Source organism: Cervus elaphus, chromosome 20, assembly GCF_910594005.1.
Source record: "Cervus elaphus chromosome 20, mCerEla1.1, whole genome shotgun sequence".
Classification (NCBI taxonomy): Eukaryota; Metazoa; Chordata; class Mammalia; order Artiodactyla; family Cervidae; genus Cervus; species Cervus elaphus.
In genome coordinates this window covers 140,709,797-140,731,360 of record NC_057834.1, presented here as the reverse complement: position 1 = coordinate 140,731,360, position 21,564 = coordinate 140,709,797, and the positions used below count along the sequence as shown (strand labels likewise).

General features: G+C 46.9%; 1 protein-coding gene and 1 long non-coding RNA gene across 3 annotated transcripts; one reads left to right on the top strand and one right to left on the bottom strand.

Moving 5' to 3' along the window:
* The first annotated feature begins 780 nt into the window (after positions 1 to 780).
* LOC122677192 lies at positions 781 to 11,149 on the top strand. 2 transcript variants are annotated; one of them, XR_006335729.1, is made up of 3 exons: positions 781 to 1,006; positions 3,208 to 3,302; positions 11,116 to 11,149. It is a non-coding gene; the product is annotated as an uncharacterized LOC122677192 (long non-coding RNA). The 2 variants fall into 2 exon arrangements; XR_006335728.1 differs by lacking the exon at positions 11,116 to 11,149 and adding an exon at positions 3,876 to 4,166.
* A 5,347-nt stretch (positions 11,150 to 16,496) lies between these two features.
* LOC122676862 (basic salivary proline-rich protein 2-like) lies at positions 16,497 to 21,114 on the bottom strand. Its single transcript, XM_043876414.1, has 4 exons — positions 21,021 to 21,114; positions 19,616 to 20,287; positions 16,790 to 16,974; positions 16,497 to 16,703 (listed from the first exon to the last, which is right to left on the bottom strand). The coding sequence occupies exons 1-4, from the start codon at positions 21,112 to 21,114 to the stop codon at positions 16,497 to 16,499; spliced, it is 1,158 nt and encodes a 385-aa protein (XP_043732349.1).
* Positions 21,115 to 21,564: the final 450 nt, after the last annotated feature.

The following is a 21,564-nucleotide window of genomic DNA, read 5'->3' as shown; positions in this document are numbered from 1 at the left end:
CCTGAGCATCTTGAGTGCCCCACAAGGTGGTCTGAAGCGATGGCCGGAGCACCCCTCTGTGTATGAGTGGAGATGGTAGTTGCATTGTGTGTCTGTACAAGTCTGTATAAAGTGATCTGGCATGCAGAAAAGTAAATTTGACTAAATGACAGATGACCTCAGCTCTAATAATAAGATCTTTTCTTGAATCAATTTGTTTCCCCTCTCAGCTTCTCCATCCCAAAGGAGTTACTCTTCATGAGACCCATTCTCTTTTAATTCCATTCTTCAAAGCCTCAAACTTTGTAGCTTTTTTCCAGTATTTGTCCATGTTTATTCCTCAGACAAGATAAGCAAGAGTAAACTTTTCTCATTGGGCTTTAAAGATAAACAAATACCTTTAAAATTAGACTTTCTAAAAGTTCTAAATTCATTCATGTTCTCACATTAGTATGTTCAATCCTAAGTCTGTAATGAGCATTTTTACCTGATTCAAACACAACTCTGGAGAGTGAATTTGGTGGTGGGACTGCACAGACCACTGGAATCTTGAACTCTTGACAGTTAGATCTCCTTTTACAGAAATGTTAGCAGCCAATAGAATAAGGAGCATATAGTGCCAGATTACAGGGCTGACAGCAAGGAAAAGACAGTTTATTGATGACAGAAAAGATCTGCCTTCTGACAAGCAGTCGCCTCTCACGGTGAGGCAAACCGGAAGTGCCTGCAGACGCAGAGACGCGCGCGCAGGGAGCAGGACGCTTCAGCCACGTCCGTTATCCGCACAGCCGGAAGTGGGTCGTTCCTTGACTTGACTCATGCTTCCTGTCTCTTTAGCTCCCTCGAGCATCGGGCCGCTCTGCTGAGTTAGACTCCCCTTTGCTTTTCATAGATCTCCTTGGGGCCTTCTCACAACGCCAGGCAGCAGGCAGGAAGCAGCAGGCCGTTGGGCAGGGCTGCGCCTGTAACTCGTCTGGCAGCCGTGCGGCTGGGACAGCGAGCTGAGCGTCCACCGTCCCTCTCAGGGGTGAGGCTGTGATGGGACCAGAGGTCGGAATGGGAAGATGGAAGGGCTGCCTTTGTTTTCTTTCACTCCCGGGCCAGGAGCTCTTAAGCTGAGGGATTTGGAGAGCCCAGGGAGCCTGTGGCCACCCTGAAGTGATGCATAAAATGAGTCAGTGCACAAGCTTTTGTTCAGATAAGATTAAATGCCCTGGATTCACCCCTTCAGAATATTTTATCATTGTTCCTAGTCTGTCCAGATCCTGTGCATTGGAGCAGAACACTGCTGCAGTGATTTCATCACACTTCCATTGCTACCAGGCCCTAGTAAACCCAGCTTCCAGAATCAAGAGAATCTGGTGGCTGACAAGGCTTAAAAACATCCTATGAAGTACCTAGAATCAACAGCATTTGATTGTACTCTACTGGAACATTTTAAGGTCTAGTAGTTTGTTTTTCACTTGAGAGCAGCTGGGTCAAATTGTTTCCAAGCAAGAAAAACCAAACTTTATAAAGTCTATGTGTCTGACCACGGTTACAGGACACAAAGTAGTTTAGCACAGGGCCTAGGTCGACCTGAGATTCTGTCATTATCAGAAATTAAAATAGCAAAGAGCATTTGTGACACAAACACCAAAAGCATTTTATCCTGGATAATTTGGGTTGGGAAGATTCCCTAGATGCCGAGGTCCAGCCCTGGCAGAACCAGGAATACCCAAGGGATGAGTGGCATCGGCGAGGAAGAAGACAGACACACACAGAAGTTTGGGTAGAAGAGGTAGCTTTTTTTAATTTTTAGGATACCTCAGTTTGTAAAGAATGAACGTTACCTCCCCCTTAAGTCACCACATATTACACCACATATTACCACGAAACTGATATAGTTTCGTGCATCTGTCAATATTTTTCTTTCCCATGTTTTTCCCCTATGCATTCATCTAGAACGTTTCTGATTACAGGGTTTATTTTTAAATGTCCTGTACATAGTCTTCTTGCCTCAATGGCCTAACATTTTCACTCTAACAAAAACAATGTCCTACAAATCTCAGGTACAGTGTAAATTCTTTGGACAATAAAACAATACATGGGAAGGGTCACAGTAACATGTTTGACATTTCTGAGAATAGTACCATGAGAAAAACCTGATATTTTTCTTTACCTGAAACCACAAAATCTCAATTTACAATGATTAACTATTAAACAGCAAAAACACCTCTAAAGCAGCAAAACACCTCTATTAATAGTGAGATAATGGCAGTGAAGCTGGTTAATATAAATCTTCTATTGAAATCTATCTACCCCATTTCCTAACTCTACAAAAATACCCATAATATCATGTTGTTTAAAGAAAGGGAAACAATGAACAAATAGCAGCAAGGAAATAACAATAATGAAAACCCTCTCAACCAAGGAGCAAGTAAACTGATGCAGTGCATCTACTTCTAAATCTAAATGCCTCTACTCTTTTCTATTCTAGAACATTATAATCTTTTAGGCAAGCAGCCAGACTATACCTGTGACCTTTTCTTTGCTGACTTGATGTTTATGGTCACGTCCTGAGCCAGAGCAATCATGAGCATTTCCAAAAAAGGCTTGGACTTTTCCAGGGAGGCCTTATTACTATATATTATATTTCCAAAAATTAATAGAAAGCCCAACAACAGTAAGACAGAAGGAAGCAAGGGACATACCAGGCCCCCGGAACAACCTGGAGGGGAAGAGCTGCTTGCAGATTCCTTTCTCATCCTGGCGGCTCCTGAGGGGACATATTGGGCCCCTCGGGCAGCCCCGTGTGAGAAAGAGCTGCCTTGCAGGTTCCTCTCTCATCCCGTGACCTTGTCATAGTTTGGGCACACCCCGGCAGCTCCCGACACCTAGAGAAGGGAATGCAAACTCACTCCAGCATTCTTGCCTGGAGAATTCCATGGGCAGAAGAGCCTGGCGGGATTACAGTCCAAGGGGTCACAAAGAGTCGGACATGACTGAGTGACTTTCACTTTCTTTTTGCAGTTTGGATCTACAAAAAGGTAAAGTCTTTTCTGTGGTTACTTGTAAATGCTTCCTACAGATTCAGTTAAATGGCTTTGTGTTCTGAAATTGCTCCCAAGACATTGATCTGGACTTCATACACTTATGTACAAAATGACTTTCTTTTCTGTGCAATGGTGGTAAAACAGTTAAAAAGCAAGCAAAGGAGCCAAAGCCGGTGAACTGTTTTTTAAACAGGCTGAAAGTGCCACCTACTGTCCACTCCGTAGAAATGCCCAAAGAATGTAGTCTGAGCCTTATGGACTGAGAGTCACAGGAACTAGGAATTTAAGGTAAGTTAGACTCACATCTAACTACACTTTCTACTTATATGCTATTTATAACGAGTTATGTCATTATATTTATGCTCTCTCCTGAGCATTCTCAATATTTGCTTACAGAAAGTAAGATATTGAAAATCTTTGAACTGCGGCAGTTGTAAGAAACAGCATCAGGCTATCATATGCTTTCCACAGGTCCAGATTATCCAACACCAAAATGCCTTTAGAATTCTGGAGCAAAAATGCTCTTTGCCACTTTAACTCCTAGTAAGGACTGAGGCCCAGAGCTCCCTGAGTAGCAGCTCCTGCTGGGGACTCCACTGTATTTATTTTGCATGTGTTTAAGAGATGACAGAAAAAGAGAAAGCTCTAAAGTGGCAAAAGCTTTAAGGTACACCTCAACGGTGGTTTTCAATGTTAGTTTGAGTGTTTTGTTTTTAATGAAATAATCCATTGTAGGACAGGCCAAAATAACTTTTGAGAATAAAGTGTACATATTCTTCCCCTCAGAGATATTGGCAGCCAAATTAGTTAAGACATGTCTTTCCTATGGGCCTGGCATAAATTCTGACTTGCCTTGGACAGGTAACTGATTTCCAGGCTGACTTAAACCCAGCAAGTGTTCAAGAGATGTTCTAGTGACTGGAGGAGACAGCAGTGTGCAGCCCGCATTTCATTGATTGGGCTGCTCGTGTGCTCATTCTATCTTTAACCCTTCAGCAAATATTCAGTCTCTTCTACACAGCTTATCATTTGTTTGACTCTGAAATGCATTGGTTCAGTTTTTATGATAAGCTAGTTCTGTACAATCATATGTAAAGTGTTTATTTAATACAAACAGTATACACTCTTGTTCAAGTTCATCCTGAATTAAAAGTACACACAAAAACTGGATAATTTAGAGTAAAAGTAAAATTTCCCTTTCATCCCTATCAAGGTACCTATGGTTCATTTGTATATATTCCTCCAGCTTTTTAAAAAACACTTTCAAATATATATATATATATATATATATATATATATATATGTATATTTACAGAGATAATATAGTATCATTTTTTAGTTCAGTTAGACAAATAATGTGTGTTGTTTTACAACTTGCTTTTGTCATGTAACAGTATGACTTTGAGGTGTCACCATTTCCTGTTTGGGGGAATATAAAAATCTTTGTTTAGAACATATGATTCTGCTCTAAGCAAACTAGGTTCATCTAGCATCCACATTCAGGGAAATGCAGAAATGTCTTTAGTTGCCCTGCACATCTCAGCATCTGGAAGGGAGGAATCTGAGAGCAAGGAAAGCCTCAGTAATAAACCCCAAGCACCCCATTAACCCAGCTCTCAAGGAGGAGGGTGGGGCAAGGACAGCTTACTGGCTGGAGGGAGGTCTTGTGATGCCTGCGTCTCCAGCCTGGCCGGTAGCAGCCCAGAGAATAGGAAGGGAAGTAAAGAAAGCCAGTAGGAGAACAGTGGAGGGCACTGAACGGCCTGCTGGCAACAAAGGACAAAGGTTGCAGCAGAGACTGGGGAGGATGAGAGGGTCCCCGGGAGGAGCCGGAGGAGACACCTGGAGGAGGCTTCCTCCTTCTCAGCCTCCCCAGAAGGGGCCGGTGGGCCGGGTGAGGGGTCACATCTGCTCCCCTCACTAAGACTGCAGTTCAGGTTGGTCTCGGGAGCACACTTCTCTCACTTGAGTGACTCATTGTGTCTCCCCTGTAATTTCAGGTTGGGTCTTCTCTGCCTGCCTTCCCCTCACTTTCACTCTGGCCTCAGTCTTCATTGTTTTCTGGCAAACAAAATATGGTCAGTAGGAAGAGCTGATGATACAAAAGGCAAAGGCCTGCCTCTGAGGAGTAATATATACCCACATTGTTATGCTAATTTATTTATAATAATTTAAATTATTTTAACATAATGTTATATAAACATATGTATATATAATGCAAGTAAATGTTAAATGTGATGTACTATTATTATTTTATTATAATAATATCTATAAACCAATAATATATGTTAATATTAATAACATATAGGCTGATTTAGTTAACGACACCCCTGGCGAGAAGACTAACGAAGACTAAAGAAATCAGAAAAAATCAGAAATCTGAAGATCTTTGAGAACTCCATGCTCACGATGTAAATGGCAAGACGAGCATGAAGGTTCTTAGCCAGGGCTCCTCACAGGCTTTTCCAGGCCCCTGTTACGGGTCAGCAGTGAACCGGGGAGTGAGTGTCCAGGCAAAGCCCCCAGGCTGAGGCCAGGCCGGGCCTCCCGCCAGTCTTCTTCCTTGTGTCACCGCGCGTCACCTCCTCACTTACACGAGTGTAAGCGAGTGTTATCACTTCTCCTACAGAATGAAGGTGTGTGTTGCAGGAGAGCTGGAGCAAACTCACTGGTCACATAAATTTAAAACTACAGCAATAGGGAGATGGAGGGAGGGAGACAGATAAACAGACATCACATGCCGTGGCTTCAGTCTATAGTGCAAAATTTATGAAAACAGAAAATGATATTAAAACTGGTTAGTCTTCAGCTTGTATTTTTATTGGTGCCTGTATTAAACAATTGATCAGTCACCTAAATATCATAGATTCTACATCATAAACTAGGATTTTGAAACACTGTAGTTTTCTGTGTTACCAAAATGTACTTTTGAAGCCAATGTCCAAATCATCCAGTGTCTTCGTGAGTGTTTGGTCACGTGTTGTTGTCTTTTTAACTTTTGCCTTGTATTTGAGGTATAGCCCATTAGCAAACAGTGCTGTGATAGTTTCAAGTGAACACCAAAGGGAGCAATTCAGCCATACACATCCATGTGTCCTTTCTCCCTCAAACTCCCCTCCCATCGAGGCCGCTACATAGCGTGGAGATCCATGTGCCAAACAGTGAGTCCTTGTTGATTCTTAACCAAAGCGGACATCGGTTGCATCATCAGAGACCCTGTCAGAATGTTTCCCAGAGGTTAGAGAGGAGTTTCCTGGAAAATACTTAGCCCACCCCCTGTTGCCAGAGTGTTTATATACAGGTGCTAGTTTTGAGAGAGCTTGGTGAGCTGGATCAGCTCCTACACAGATGGAAAGAGCTTGTCACCATCAACATTCCCCAGTAGGTTCAGCCTCCCCCGAATGCGCCCTGAGTCCTGACTGCTGAGCAGGCCAAGCCCCGTCCACCCTCCGCCCCCAGCGCCTCATCCCACGAGAGCCACAGGAGACAGAGGGACTGACTGCTCATCCCCTCCTACCCCCCCACTCCCAGGCATGGACGAGCCCAGCTCCCTGCTCTGGTTGAAGGAAGAAGAAGGTCCAACAGCAGCCCCAGAAGAAGCGCAGAGGGGCCCCTCCATTCCCAGGACTGGGGCTCATCGTGCAGGGCTGATGGGACACGGGGGCGGGAGGAGCCTCAGCGCCAGACACTGTGGGAGCTTGTCTGCTGAACAGACTCAGGGACTGTCTGCTGGCCGTGGGATCTGGGGAACGGGAGAGATTTGGATGGATTGGGGCTAGATGGGAGGGTTTCTCATGTTTAAAGCACAGGCTATGTCTCTCTGGGCTGAAAATATTAACCTCTGAGCACTAGATCCCACCAAAAGCAGAGGACTGGTTAGAGATGTCCTAAGACATAAGAGTTTCTTAGGGAGATGAGAGCAGATACTAGGAAGATGTGAAATGCCTCATAGAGCCTGAACCACACACCCAGGCTTCTGACCCCAGTTTTTGGGAGGTGGCAGTTTTTTATGCATGTCTGTGGTAGCTCATGGTAAAGAATATGCCTGTAATGTAGGAGACCTGGGTTTGATCTCTGAGTCGAGAAGATCCCCTGGAGAAGGAAATGACAACCCACTCCAGTATCCTTGCCTGGAGAATCCCATGGACAGAGGAGCCTGGCGGGCTATAGTCCATGGGGTCACAAAGCTTCAAACATGACTGAGAGCCTGACCCCTTTCAGGTGAGGCAGCTGGTGTCCTCGGGCCTGATCAGGGAGGAGCCCAGCTGACTGTTGCTTCTGACAGCCCTGTCCGAGAGAACAGCCCAGACAGGTGCCCCCGGGGAGTCAACACACAGGCTGCTTAGTCAGCAAGACTGTGAGGGGTGGAGTGGGCGCCCCTCGGGGCCTCTCCCCACCGCCCTGTTGTGCCCTTCAGTTCCGAGCTTTGGCCTGAATGTGTCATAGACAAGGACCCTTCATAGTCTACCTATTATGAGGTAACAGCTAAAGGAATGTTGCCTATAAGCTTATACATAAAGTTCCATCTCTGGGAACCCTGCATCCCAGGTAATGAGCACCAAGCTAAAATAACTTTGTTCAGCTCACAGGAAACCTCCTGAGCAGACTCTTCTGTGAGTCACAGCAGGGAGGCAGAAATGAACACATCCCCTCTGGAGGATGATTGGAACGAAGAAATATTTGACTTTCCTCCCTCTCCCCACCCCCACACCTTTTAGTATAAATATGAAAGAAGCCTGAATTCTAATTCAGGTAAGATGGGTCCTTGGGGCAAGAGTCTCAGGTTTTGGAATAAAGCTGCTGTTCCTTGCCCCAACAACTCCTCTCTCAATTAATTGGCCTGTCATGAGGTGAGCAGTACAAGCTTGGACTCAGTTACAGAAGAGCTGGCACTCTTGCTCTCTCGGGAAGATTTCCACTTTCATTCATTTAGTCATTCATCGTGTATTTGAGTCCTGCTCAGAGCCAGGCCCTAGCTAACTGATCACTCACACTTGGAGACCCAGCTCAGACCTTACCTGGTCCACGATGCCTTTCTCCATCCCCTGCTCTGCCTACACCATTTTCTGCCTCACCCAGGGCCCCTCAAGTCTTTAACCACAATTTAATGAGCTCTCCAGCTTGTGAGCCCAGTGAGGACCTTGACAATGCAGTATGGGGCTCAGAAAATGTGATGATGATGAATGATCAAATCAATGAGCTGGTTAAACACAAACCAGGCTTAGGTCACATTCATCAAAGGTGTCATCTTCTCCCTCTTTCCAGGGCCAGAGTTTCAGGGAGGCCTTTACCCAGAGCCCAAGGATCTTCTCTGACACTAACCTCATCTAAAATATTACCTCTCTGGATGGATTTTATTTTCAATTTTATTTCTTTTTACACTTGATGTCACTTCATGACTATTCCACTGAATATTGAGTAACTGAATGATCACTTCTGTTGTGTCTGGCCCGAGAAAGCCCAATACGGGGTAGGATATTGAGGAGGAGAAGGTCAGGGGAGTGGAGGGTGGGAAACCAATGGAAGCAGGCAGGTCCCATCCCTGTTCCCACAGCCCCACCCCACCCCCTTTGTCCTTAACCAATCTGACTGTGATTACAAGGGGTCAGTTTGTCTCCTCGCTACATAGTCCATCCTATAGAGACAGCTGTAGAGGTCACAAGACAAACCTAAGTTCTAAGGCCCCTGTGTGATCCAGGAGCAGTCACCTGTGCCTTCAGAGGGTCAGTTTCTGACCCACAGTGATGCTCTCCCAGAGTCGAGAGTGAGTTGTGGCCAGCCCTGCTCACCATGAGACACTGCAGCTCTTGCTCTGCCCTGAAACCCCTCCTGCAGCCTGGCTGTGTTTGGGGGAATGCCTGGACAAAGCAAGGCATGAGTGAGTAAGAGAGAGTGGGCACTTCAGGAGCAGAAGAGATACAGAGAAACTTGGTCTCACTGCGACCACGTCCAACTGGTCCCAGCCTAACGCCGCTTGTCATACATCCTGAGTGGACACGACCTCCTGGGAGCTCAGGGGACTCTCCTGAGAGCTGGGGATGTGGAGCTCTGGAGGGTGTGGCTGGCATAGCCCCCCACATGAGGCTGGGGCTCTGGGGCTCTGCAACTGGCCCGAGGACAGAAGCTGGGCCTGGCAGGTTTGCAGTGTAGACTGTCGGGTGTCTGGCTGAAGCTGCTGCTGTCCACGGTCACACTTCCCCCACCCGTCTGACCATTTCTGATCCCAATAGTTAAGCAGGGCTGGTCTGGTGAGCATGCGACTGAGACTTCGAGCTCAGCATGGGAGGCTCTTCCACCCGCCTCTCCTGTCCTGTCTCTCCCCCCTCACCACCACTGCCCCCTCCCCCCATGGAGTTCTCTTCTTAGGCCGCCGTGGGGAGGCCTGTGTGGAGTCCTGGTAGGGTGGGTGGTACGGAGGGTCCCGAGATGGGGTGTCATGGCTGGGCTGGTGTTCTGTGCTAGCTGGTGGCTCAGGGCCGGTGCAGCAAAGAGGGTCCCTGCACAAAGACAGTTCTTAGTGATGTGGACTGAGCACGTAACATTGCCATAATGGAAATTTTATATCCTGTGAGTTTTTCACAATTAAAAAGAAAAGAACTTGGTTGTGTGTGTGTGTGTGTGTGTGTGTGTGTGTATTATAATGGCCTAGAAAGGAAAATTCTCAAGTCAAACAGAGGAATGAATCATGTGCTAAGCCATAGACGGATCTCAAAGACATAGCACCACGTGTAAGGAACCAGCATACATGGCCACTGTTGTACAAATCCATGCACTTTAAATATGCAGAACAGGCAAATCATTAGGGACAAAAAGCACACAAATTGTCAGAAGTTGGGGGAAGGTGGGAGGGGAAGTGACTGTTGAATAGATAGTGGCTTTCTTTGTGAGGAGATGAAATGCTCTGATTTAGGTAGTGGTGATAGTTGCACAACTTTGTAAACAGATGATAGATCATTCAGTTGTACATTTTACAGAATAAATTTTACGTGAATTAGATTTCAACTTAAATATTGTGATAGATAAAGGATTGTTGTTGTTGTTGTTGTTTTTTAAGATTTAACAGAAGCAGCACATATTGTCCTGACTTTTATTTGGTTCTCACTCTTCTAGCATCTGTAGGCAAACACAAATCGCCCTAAAGAGAACAAGCAGTGTTTATTGCACTCTTGCTCCATAATGTGAAGGACTCAGTTACCACCCTTTTTGTTCGGCAGAGACTTGGGCATTGTGGTTGTTGTTGTTCAGTCACTTAGTTGGGACCAACTCTTTGTGATCCCATGGACTGCAGGTCACCAGGCCTTTCTCTCCTTTGTTATCTCCCAGAGTCAGGCATAGGCATGGGAAAGTTTTCTGGTAGAAAAAGGAAGCACATTGTGATCAGAGATTGTGATGCAGGAGAGCTGGGGGAGGACTGGATAGAAGATGGGCCTCCTCTATGTGTTTGAAGGACATATTTGGTTTCCCCCTTTTGCTTCTAAATAGGAAGGATGATTAAAATAAGGAAGCTGTCAGTCAGTGATTAAAGTCTGACTATCCCTGGGTCGGGAAGATCCCCTGGAGAAGGAAATGGCAACCCACTCCAGTATTCTTCCTGGAGAATCCCATGGATGGAGGAGCCTGGTAGGCTACAGTCCATGATGTCGCAAAGAGTCGGACACGACTGAGCAACTTCAAGAAGAAGAAGAATTGAGGTTTAATACTGCAGGGGTTCTGACTGGGCTTTCTGGGTTGCTTGCTACAGATTATGGATTAAGGCTTCACAGATTGGGCTGAGAAGTTCCTTGGCTCCAGGTGGATTGAGAAAATTCTCTATATTGAAGCTGTTGTCAAAAGCCAGAACTAAGAGTGTTCCCAGAAAAAAAGATGATCCACACCTCCTGGCTCTCCACCCGTATCCACCACATGTCAACTTCAATTATCCAAAGCAGGAGTGGTGGACACTTTTGTATTCTTATACTGACTATAAAATGTCTGAAAGCAAAATTATGGGATTATATTTAATGTATATACATCTTGGTGTATGTACATCTTGGTGACTCTAGTGGTAAAAGAACCCACCTGCCAATGCAGGAGTTGTAAGATATACAGCTTTGATTCCTAGGTCAGGAAGATCCCCTGGAGGAGGGCACAGTAACCCATTCCAGTAGTCCTGCCTGGAGAATCCCATGGACAGAGGAACCTGGTGGGCTACAGTCCATAGGGTCACACATAATCGGACATGACTGAAGTGACTTAGCATGCGGGCACAAATGTATATCTTGAAATTCTAAAACAATGCTTGAGAGAGCATGCTGAATGTTTCTTAAATAAACAAATGCATTTTTTATCTTTTCAAATATTAAAAAAAAAATTTATATTTCAGAATTTGAAAGAATTTTTAGTTTATTTTTTATTCCATAATTCTGTAAGTTAAAGTTACTCACTGTAGCATATAAACAAGAAAATATCAGATGCATGAACATCATACAATCTTACCTTTACTTGAACATAGGCTTTCAAATGTCAAGTGACTCTGCTTGTTGATTTCCTTTCAACAAAAGGATTCAGGGGCCATGGTACCTTTGAGTTATAGGTTTGTCATCAACAACCGGTGGTTTCAAATCTGGCCCTGGCACTGGGTCTATTCCGCTCAGCTAGAAAGGGAAAAGGATGCCTTGTGGGACATTTTCAGAGGCCAGGCCTGTTCAGAGCCAATGGAACTTCTACTCAATTTAGCTTGGCCAGAACTCATGGGCATGGCTGTCCCTGGGAGCTGGGTGGCTACAACAAGAGTCTATTGCATGTTGAGTTGCAAATAAGTGAGAAGCTTGGTGACTACGACTCTCTACTCTGTGTACAAATATTAATTGTAAAACAAATTTCTTTCTTATCCACATTTCATCTGATGAAAAATGTGACTCACTATCTGATTCTACTAATTAACCCTGGGGAAAAGATCTGTGGGAAAAGACCAAGCATATCAAACAATGCTCTCTGAAAGGAAAAGTCACACTAATTCCCAAGAGTAAAGCTGGAAAATGTCCAAGATTAAAGCTATCCAAAAGATTTTAAAAGATATGATGAATGTGTTTAGAAATATTTAAATATGAGCTGCCCTTGGTGCAATAGAATGGGAAAGACTAGAGATCTCTTCAAGAAAATTAGAGATACCAAGGGAACATTTCATGCAAAGATGGGCTCAATAAAGGACAGAAATGGTATGGAGAAGCAGAAGATATTAAGATATTAAGAAGATGTGGCAAGAGTACAAAGAAGAATTGTAGAAAAAAGATCTTCATGACCCAGATAATCACGATGGTGTGATCACTCACCTAGACCCAGATATTCTGAACTGTGAAGTCAAGTGGGCTTCAGGAAGCATCACTATGAACAAAGCTAGTGGAGGTGATGGAATTCCAGTTGAGCTGTTTCAAATCCTAAAAGATGATGCTGTGAAAGTGCTGCACTCAACATGCCAGCAAATTTGGAAAATTCAGCAGTGACCACAGGACTGGGAAAGGTCCGCTTTCATTCCAATCCCAAAAAAGGCAATGCCAAAGAATGCTCAAAGTACCTCACAATTGGATTCATTTCACTAACTAGCAAAGTAATGCTCAAAATTCTCCAAGCCAGGTTTCAATAGTACATGAACCATGAATTTCCAGATATTCAAGCTGGATTTAGAAAAGACAGAGGAACCAGAGATCAGATTGCCGACACCTGTTGGATTATCGAAAAAGCAAGAGAGCTCCAGAAAAACAGCTGTTTCTGCTTTATTGACTATGCTGAAGCCTTTGACTGTGTGGATCACAACAAACTGGAAAATTCTTCAAGAGATGGGAATATCAGACCACCTTACTGCCTCCTGAGAAATCTGTATACAGGTCAGGAAGCAACCGTTAGAACTGGACATGGAACAACAGTCTGGCTCCAAATCGGGAAAGGAGTACATCAAGGCTGTATATTGTCACCCTGCTTATTTAACTTATATGCAGAGTACATCATGCAAAATGCAGGGCTTTTGCATAACTTAAAGATGAGTAAATAATTATTTATTTGTAAATATACTTTTTTTTTTTTTTTTTGCTGAGTGCATCATGCAAAATGTCGGGCTTTTGAATAACTGAAAGATGAGTAAATAATTATTTATATATTAAAATTGAGATAAAATACACATAACCTAAAATTTAGCCTCTTAGCCACTTTAAGTGGCCGGTTCAGCTGTGACCTGTACATTCACATTAATGTGTAACCCAGCTCCAGAACTCTTAATGCAAAACTCAAACTCTGCACCCACTGACCCAGTCCCCATTTCCCTATTCCCAGCCTCTGCCCACCACTATTCCACTTTCTGTGTCTATGAATTTCTCTACTTTGAATCATTAAGTACTCTAGGTACCACATGGGCTTCCCTTGTGGCTCAGCTAGTAAAGAATGCCCCTGCAATGTGGCTGATGTGGGTTCGACCCTGGGTTAGGAAGCTCCCCTGGAGAAGGGAAAGGCTACCCACTCCAGTATTCTGGCCTGGAGAATTCAGGCCATGGGGTCTCAAAGAGTTGGACATGACTGAGAGGATTTCACTCCCTGGGTATTTTATATAAGTGGACATAAATGTTTACCCTTTTGTGTCTGGCTTATTTCATTTAGCATGATGTTCTCAAAGTTCATCCATGCTGCAGCCTGTGCCAAAGTTCCCTTTATGTTTTCAGTCTGAGCAATATTCCAGGTTATGCAGTCTGTTTATGCAGTCATCTGTTACTGGACACCTGGGCTCCTTCCACCTGTGGGCTATTGTGCATCACGCAGCTATGAACCTTGCTACACAAATATCTGTTCAAACTTCTGCTTTCAGTTCTTTTGAATATACACCCAGAGGTGGAATTCCTGGATCATGTGGTAACTTTAGTTCCAGTTTTTTAAGGCCTGGCCATGGTGTTTTCCACAGTGGCTGTACTATACTATATTGTCAGGAACTCTGCACAAGATTCAGTTTTCACCTACATTCTCACCAACACATCTTATTTCTGTCTTTTGATAATTGCTATCCTAATGGGTAAGAAGTGGTATCTCACTGTGAGTTTTATTTGCATTGAGCATTCTTCTCTGTGCTTGTTGGCCATTTGTATATCTCTTTAGAAAAATGTCTATTGAAGTAAGTCCTTTTAGATCTTCTATGGATATTCTATTTAAGTTGTAGTGAGAACATTCAACAGTAGTCTAGTGAGATCTACACTCTGAACAAATTTCTAAGTGTAGAACATAGTGTCATTGGGGCTTCCCTGGTGCTCAGTGGTGAAGAATCTGCCTGCGAGTGCAGGAGACTTCAGTTCAGTCCCTGGATTGGGAAGACACCCTGGAGAAGGAAGTGGCAACCCAACCCAGTATTTTTGCGTGGGAAATCCCATAACAGAGGATCCTGGTGGGCTAAGGTCCACGGGGTCACAGAGTTAGACATGACTGAGTGACTACACAACAACAAAGTGTCATTAGTTATAGACAAAGTATATATAGCACATCTCCAGAAAGTGTGTATCTTGCAGAACTGAAACGTCTTACCTGGTGAACAGCAGCTCCACATTTTCCTTCTCCTGCCCCCGGCAACTGCAATTCTACACACTGCATCGATGAGTTTGACTATTTTATTTATCGTATATATTATACAGGATTTCTTTCTGCCTCTGGCTTTCTTCACTTAGCATAATGTCCTTCCTGGTTCATACATGTCCCTGCAAAGAGCAGGGTTGACTTCTTTTTGAAAACTGAATAATCTTTCAGTATATGTGTGTATGAAGTGAAATGAAGTGAAAGTCACTCAGACGTATCCAACTCTTTAAGACCCCACAGACTATACAGTCCATCGAATGCTCCAAGCCAGAATACTGGAATGGGTAGCTGTTTCCTTCGACAGGGGATCTTCCCAAGGCACGAATTGAACCCAGATCTCCTACATTGCAGGTGGATTCTTTATCAACTGATCCACAAGGGAAGCCCAAGAATACTAGAGTGGGTAGCTTTTCCCTTCTCCTGTGGATCTTCCCAACACAGGGATTGAGCTGGGGTGTCCTGCATTGCAGGTGGATTATTTACCAACTGAGCTATCAGGGAATATGTGTGTATACACCTTATCTTTCTGCATTCATCTGTCAATGGACAACTTGGTTATTGTGAATAATGGTAAAGTCATTTGCCCATTATTTTAGGTCAGTTTGGTCACTTGTTTATTTCAATTTCTAATGATCAAGCTTTTAAACACTTTCATAGCTTTTGTGATGATCATAACTGGGTTACAGTAATGTAATTCATGTTAGTTTTAAAACGCAGCCTTAGTTGGGGAGCTGATGGAGAGTAGCATCTGGGGAAACACTGGACAGAGATTAGAGCTCAAGTCTGTCCTCCTTCAGGGACTGACTTCTCTGAGCTTCCCTTCATCCCCAAACAACGAGGGTCCTCAGCATCTGTAGGAGCTGCTCTCCATGTTCCTGATGTCCTGCCTCCTCCTTCTCCTCCTCCAGGACTGCTCTGAAGGGCTTCCTCCTTCCAGGTCTCCGCCTCCTGAGTTCAGTCTAGGCTCCTCTCACCAGTGGTTTTGCTGGGCTCCTGACCACCCTCTGGCTGCAGCCTCTCTGCCTCCCGTTAGCTTTCTCCCTGTGATAACTCATCTGCTTTAACTGGTTCTCTACTCACAGCATCTGAGTGGCTTGTATCTCCCTTGGAAGGAGAGTGGCATCCACAGCCAGGCTCTGACCGTCTTTCACTCTCTCCCCTGCCCCCTTCCTTGGCCAGCCTTCACCCGCTGTGTCCACCCCGCAGTCCACGCCGCCTCTGACATCATCCAGGAGTTTAGATGAACGCTCTGCCTTCACATCTGCCGTTTTAGGGGGTCTTCCTCTCTCTGCTGCACCTACCGCTGGCCCCTGGCCCCGGGTCCCTGGCTGCTGAGCTGCGTTTCTCCGAGGCCTTGGCTTGGAAACCACCGCTCTGCTGCTTCCCTGTGGCTCCCTCAGGCTGTGCCGTCACTCCTTGCCTTTCCTCTGGCCCTGTGTGGCTTTTCTCGGTGAGCACCTGCCACATGCTGGGGCACTTATGTCTTGCCTGACGCCCCTCTGAGGCCCAGGGCTTCCTGAGGGCCGGAATCCAGCCTCCACGACTCGCTCAGGCCCAGAGGTGCTCACTGCTCACCTGCTCAGAGACTGAGGCCTGCGGCTCCCCCGTCAGGCTTGCAGGGCCATCTGGGTCTCATCTCAGGCCCTGCCCATGCTGTGGGGGAGCAGCTTTCGCTCTAGGAAGCCCCCCTCTCCGTCTCTCCATCTCCCAGCAGAGCCCCGAGCTCTCCGGTGCACCCACCCCGGCTCCCTCTCCCGGCATTCTCCAGGGTCTGCTGCCGCTGGGGCTTTGGGGGCCCAGGATCACCGTGTGCAGAGCTCACCAGCCCTGCCTTCCAGGGTCTTCCAAGCCGGGGAGGGACAGAGAAGGGACCGACAGATGGAAATGCCCTGTGCCGCTTCACACAGACCCCGTGTACAGGCCACCCAGACTTCGGAGTGAGGACAGGTTCCAGGACTTGCACCCCTGCCAGCCCGCCAGCGGAGAAGGTGGGCAGAAAAAGGGCACTCCTCTCGGGGTGTCACTGGCCAGCTGCGCCCCGATCCCCACGGCACCTTCATCTGTGGAGACGGCCTCGGCCAGAACGTCCCCACAGGCTCCAGGGGGCTGCTCAGGGCCCAGAGGCCACACACCTCTTCTCTTTAAATAGTTTTTTTTGTTCATTTATTTTGGCTGTGCCGAGCCTTCACTACCGTGGGGGCTTTTCTCCAGCGGTGGGGCTCGGGCTTCTCTTCGCGCGGCTTCTCCTGCTGCAGAGACAGGCTCCGGGAGGCACCGGCCGCAGGAGTCGCGGCTCCGCGCTCTACCGGCTCGACAGTCGCGGTGCGCGGCCTCAGCTGCTCCTGTGTGTGGGGGCTTCCTGGGTCGGACCTGTCTCCTGCGTTGGCAGGCAGATTCTTTACCGCTGAGTCCTGCCCGAGAGCACACACTTCCGACATCTGCCAGCTTTGTTGGGGCCCAAGGACTGTTGAAGCATCAAGGGACCGTGAGAAACACCCCAGAGCGGCCGGGCCGCTCATCTTACCCCCGTGGACGCTGACCCCAGCGGAGCGCGGGGATGCTGTCCCTCGGCGCGTGGCCCAGCCCGAGCCCGGGGCCCTCACTCCACGCCCAGGGTCTCTCCTGAGCCCACCGCTTCCTCCCCCAGGTCAGAGAAGAGCACCGGGGCCCACACCAGGCCTCTCAGGACCCGCTTCCCTCGGGAGGCGTGTCTGAGGGTCTTGGGGGTCAGACAGAGCCTTTATCAGAGGAGCTGAGAGGGCGAGGAGCTTGGCTGGCTCCTCTCCTGTGGCCCATCTGCGTCTTCTGCAGACTCACTTTCTACTCCTCACGGGGACCAAGAACTTATAGCTTCCCAAGGAAGTCCCTGCCATATTTTAACAAGTGTAGTAAAGGGCCCTTCCTATGTCATTTATGTTTTATTTGCCACCAGACCTTTGGACAAGCAGTGACACACTCAGGCAAGCCCTCATGTAATTGCAGACACTTCTAAGAAGGGTTCCTGCTGAGCCCTCCAAGATTAATTCAAGATAAAACTTGAAAATAAATAAATAAAAGATTAGACGCAATCCAATTAAAAAAAAAAAAAAAGATAAAACTTGAAAAAAAAACTCCCAGGTAATTGAACCACTTGAGCTGTGGCATAAAATCATTTTGTTTTAATCTAGTTTATTTATTGTGGATAGCATTCCAAAATAATAATTAAAAAATCATAGTGTTATTTTAGCCTTTATTTCTGAAGGTCTTTGCTAGTGGGCTCCATGTGTCTGCAGATGTTGGTATATGAACATGAAACCACATCATTTCTAGTCTGATGAAACTTGCCATCTTCCTCTTCTCTGCACAAGGAATCGCCACCTCAGCTCACCCCGCAGCTGTTCACACTGTCAGGAATGAAGGCCAAAAAAGCCCCTGTTCTGTACTCATCATAATTGTCACGGGATCCCTTAGAAACCATCCCAGTTAATCTCCACCCTCAGGAGCTTTAACACCTTGCTAGTCAAAGTGCAGCCAGGAATCTGCAGGAATTGGCATTTCCTGGGAGCTTATGAGAAATGCAGAACCCCAGGCCTATCCCATCTGCTGTATCCAAGGCTGTATGTACCCTTTCCATTGATGAGAGGAAGGAAGACTGCAGACTCTGATGCAAAGCTCAATGCTTAATCTTTCTCAGCAATTGTGACAGTGCACATTGTCCTTCCACCTTTTTCTTGTTTTTATTAATTGATGCATACTTGACTTTTATTTTATGTTAGCTTTCTGTGTGCAACATAATGATTGCTTATCTGTATATATTCTGAAATTATCACCATGATAAGTCCATCTCATGCCCATCATCTTACATAGCTACAACTTCCGTGTGTGTGATGAAGACTTTTTAGATCCATTCTATTAGGAACTTTTAAGTGCTCAAAATAAATAGTATTATTAGCTATAGTTGCCATGCTACACATGATGACCCTATGAGTTACTTTTCTATAATTGCAAGTATGTTCCTCTTGACCACCTCCACCCACTCCTCACACCCCCACAGCCCGCCCTTTGCAACCACCGATCTGTGTCCTGTATTGATGACCTTGGTGCTCTGTTTATTATTTATTTATTTATTTTAACATGCCACGTGTAAGTTAGATCACCCTTTTTCTGTCGGCCTGCAGGACTAGTGCAGGTCTTAGGAGGTCCTGGATCAGTTACCCTCCCAACATTCCATGTGGAGTCTTGGGGCTGCCTGTGAGAATGATCATTCAGTGGATGGTAAACTCGCTGAGATAGGAATGTGATCTCCTCCCACCACCTGTCATGGGGCAGATTCCCCCAGCCCTAGTGTGTGGCTCTGGGGCATTTCCACTCCATATCAGAAAAGGGTGTGGTCATTCAGTAATGACTCTGTTTCCAACAATGGTGATAATGGACATTATCTTTGATAAACACTGCATTAATTAGAGCAACTGTTTGGAAACACAAGTTCACACTTGAGCCTTTCCCCTTATAGTATCCAACATCTGGCAGGAAAACTACTCCCTAAGAGACTTTCCCCAGATTTTAGCCACAGACTCAGCTGACCATGTGTTCTATAGCACTTTACAGAAGATTGTTTTCACATTAAACCACAAGAGTGGGTTTGAATCTGCCCTAATCCTAGGTGATGCAGAACTGACTTCTGTAACTCAGGAAACATTAATTGTGATCTTGGAATCTACGGACAGATATGAAGGAGAATCCACTCATATAAAAAGCCACAAGCAAATTTTAATTGCAAGTATAGCTGGCCTCCCAGACACTAGGGCGGGAGCTGAGTGGGCAGGATGTGGCTGCGGGTGTGGGGGTCCCTGAGATGCTGAGGCTTCTCACCACCTATTTGTGCAAGTGCCCCACCATCTTTAACTCCTAGTTACTGCGTGTCCTGATCTGTAGCGTCCATTCAACACAAAAGCACAACGTTTTAACAGCAGCCTGGCAGGGACTGCAGAGGGCTGTCCGGGCCGCTGAGATCAAGAAGCTCCTGAGAAACGGAGCACCGGCGCTGAGCCCGGAGCCCGGGGGACTCCTCCCGCCCCGCCCCTCGGTGATCCCCGGCCCCGGAGCTTCCCGCTGGGGTCCTCTGCGGGGGAGGCCCGGGGGCCCGCACGTCTGAGCCCGGAGCCCGGGGGGGGGGGACTCCTCCCGCCCCGCCCCTCGGTGATCCCCGGCCCCGGAGCTTCCCGCTGGGGTCCTCTGCGGGGGAGGCCCGGGCGCCCGCACGTCTGAGCCCTGGGCCCCGCGACCGAGCTCGGGGACAGGCCGCGCACCGGTCCTCCGCCCGCACGTTCCCGCGGAGGCGGCCGAGGCCCCAGGTCGGGCCCGGGGAGGCGAGCGGGCGGGGGACGCGCGGCCCCGTCGGTGGCCGCGTGCGGGCAGCTGGTGCAGTTTCTCCCCGGGGGGGCCAAGCCCGTTCGATCGGAAGTCCTTAGCCCGGCAGAGGAGCCGCTGTGCTGCCGGCGGGGCCCCCGGGTCCTCCTTCCCGGCCCGCGGGGGATTGGGACCGTCTCCGGGGCCTGGAGGCCGCCCGGCTCTCTCCTCGCCGCCTCCCGGCTGCTTGGGGCGCTCCCGGCTGCCAGGTTCCCGCGCCCGCTGCGCCGGCCAGGGACCCGGAGCTCCTGCAGGGATGGCATTCCGGATCGCGCCCGGCCCGGGCCCTCCGTGCGAGTCGCCTGCCCCGCGGCGAAAGCAGGGCTATGTCTTGCTCATGGTCCTTTGCTGGCACCTGACATGAGTTGATTCTGTCACTATTGAATGGATGATTGAAGGATGAGTGACAGGGGTGTGCTGGAAAGGGCCTGGCTCTGCGATGATCTGGAGATGCCACACATCTTTGGAGGATTTGGAGATTCACCTAGGTAATCTCTAACATTCATCAGCTCTGACATGTATTAATCTTTGGGCTTACCCCCAAGCTTGTTCCATTTGCTCCTGGATATTTGGTTGAACATTGGTTGTACTCAGTGACTTGAGATTCAAGATTAGGCTGTGGGAAAAAAAAGTTAAAAGGAACAGCAGTTTGGTTGCAGATAAGTACACACATAAAATAATCTACATAATTTCTGTGATCTTCTTTAAGTTACACAATTCAGAGAATAGCCACCAAAATCACATAGTCATGCACTTGGCCAGATAATTTCCTGGGTACTAAATTACTATAGCCAAAGAACCAAGTGTTATCTCTGAAGGTCTGGAAACTAGCCACATTTGGCCAATGGAGAACTTAACTTATGGCAGTTTTTAATCTTTTGTTAAATATAGACACTGGAAAGGGATAGATGACCCTCCAAGGGGACTAATCAAGCAGGTTAAAACTTGTACTCTAGAAACACAAGGGATCCTCTCCATGGGAATGTCACTTTATTCAAAGTTTTCAACATCCTCTGAAATGGGGAACATACAGACCTTGCTGTTTGGTGGATTCTGGGCCTGCGGTCACTGGCACCTCTCCGGGCTCAGCCCTGTCTGTGCGGACCCCACACACCCTCCCCGACCTCATGTTTCAGGACACGGCCCTGACAGGTGTCATCCAAATACAGTCTGATCATTGTTTCTTGCTGGTGAAAAATTAGGAAAGCATTCTTCCAGGCCTGTTTATTCTGACCAGCATTATGACCCAATTGTTTTATTATCTGTATATCATATTTTAGTAGTTGATTATACTCTGAGCTGTTGTGAAGTTCCTTTGCAATTGTTTAAAGTAATTTTCTTTCAAGTTGTGCAGAATGAGTAGTGTGATCAACAGCTCCCCTCCCCCCAAAAGATGTCCGGGTCCTAATCCCCAGAACCTGTGACAGTGTTAGCTCACATGGCAAAAGGGACGTGTGTGGGTGCGGTTACAGAAAGGACCTACACCTGGGGAGGCCCTTCTGGGTTACTGGTGTGGGTGCAGTGTGGCCCCAAGGGTCCTCAGAAGTCAGAGCGGGAGTCAGGAGGGTCACAGCTGGCG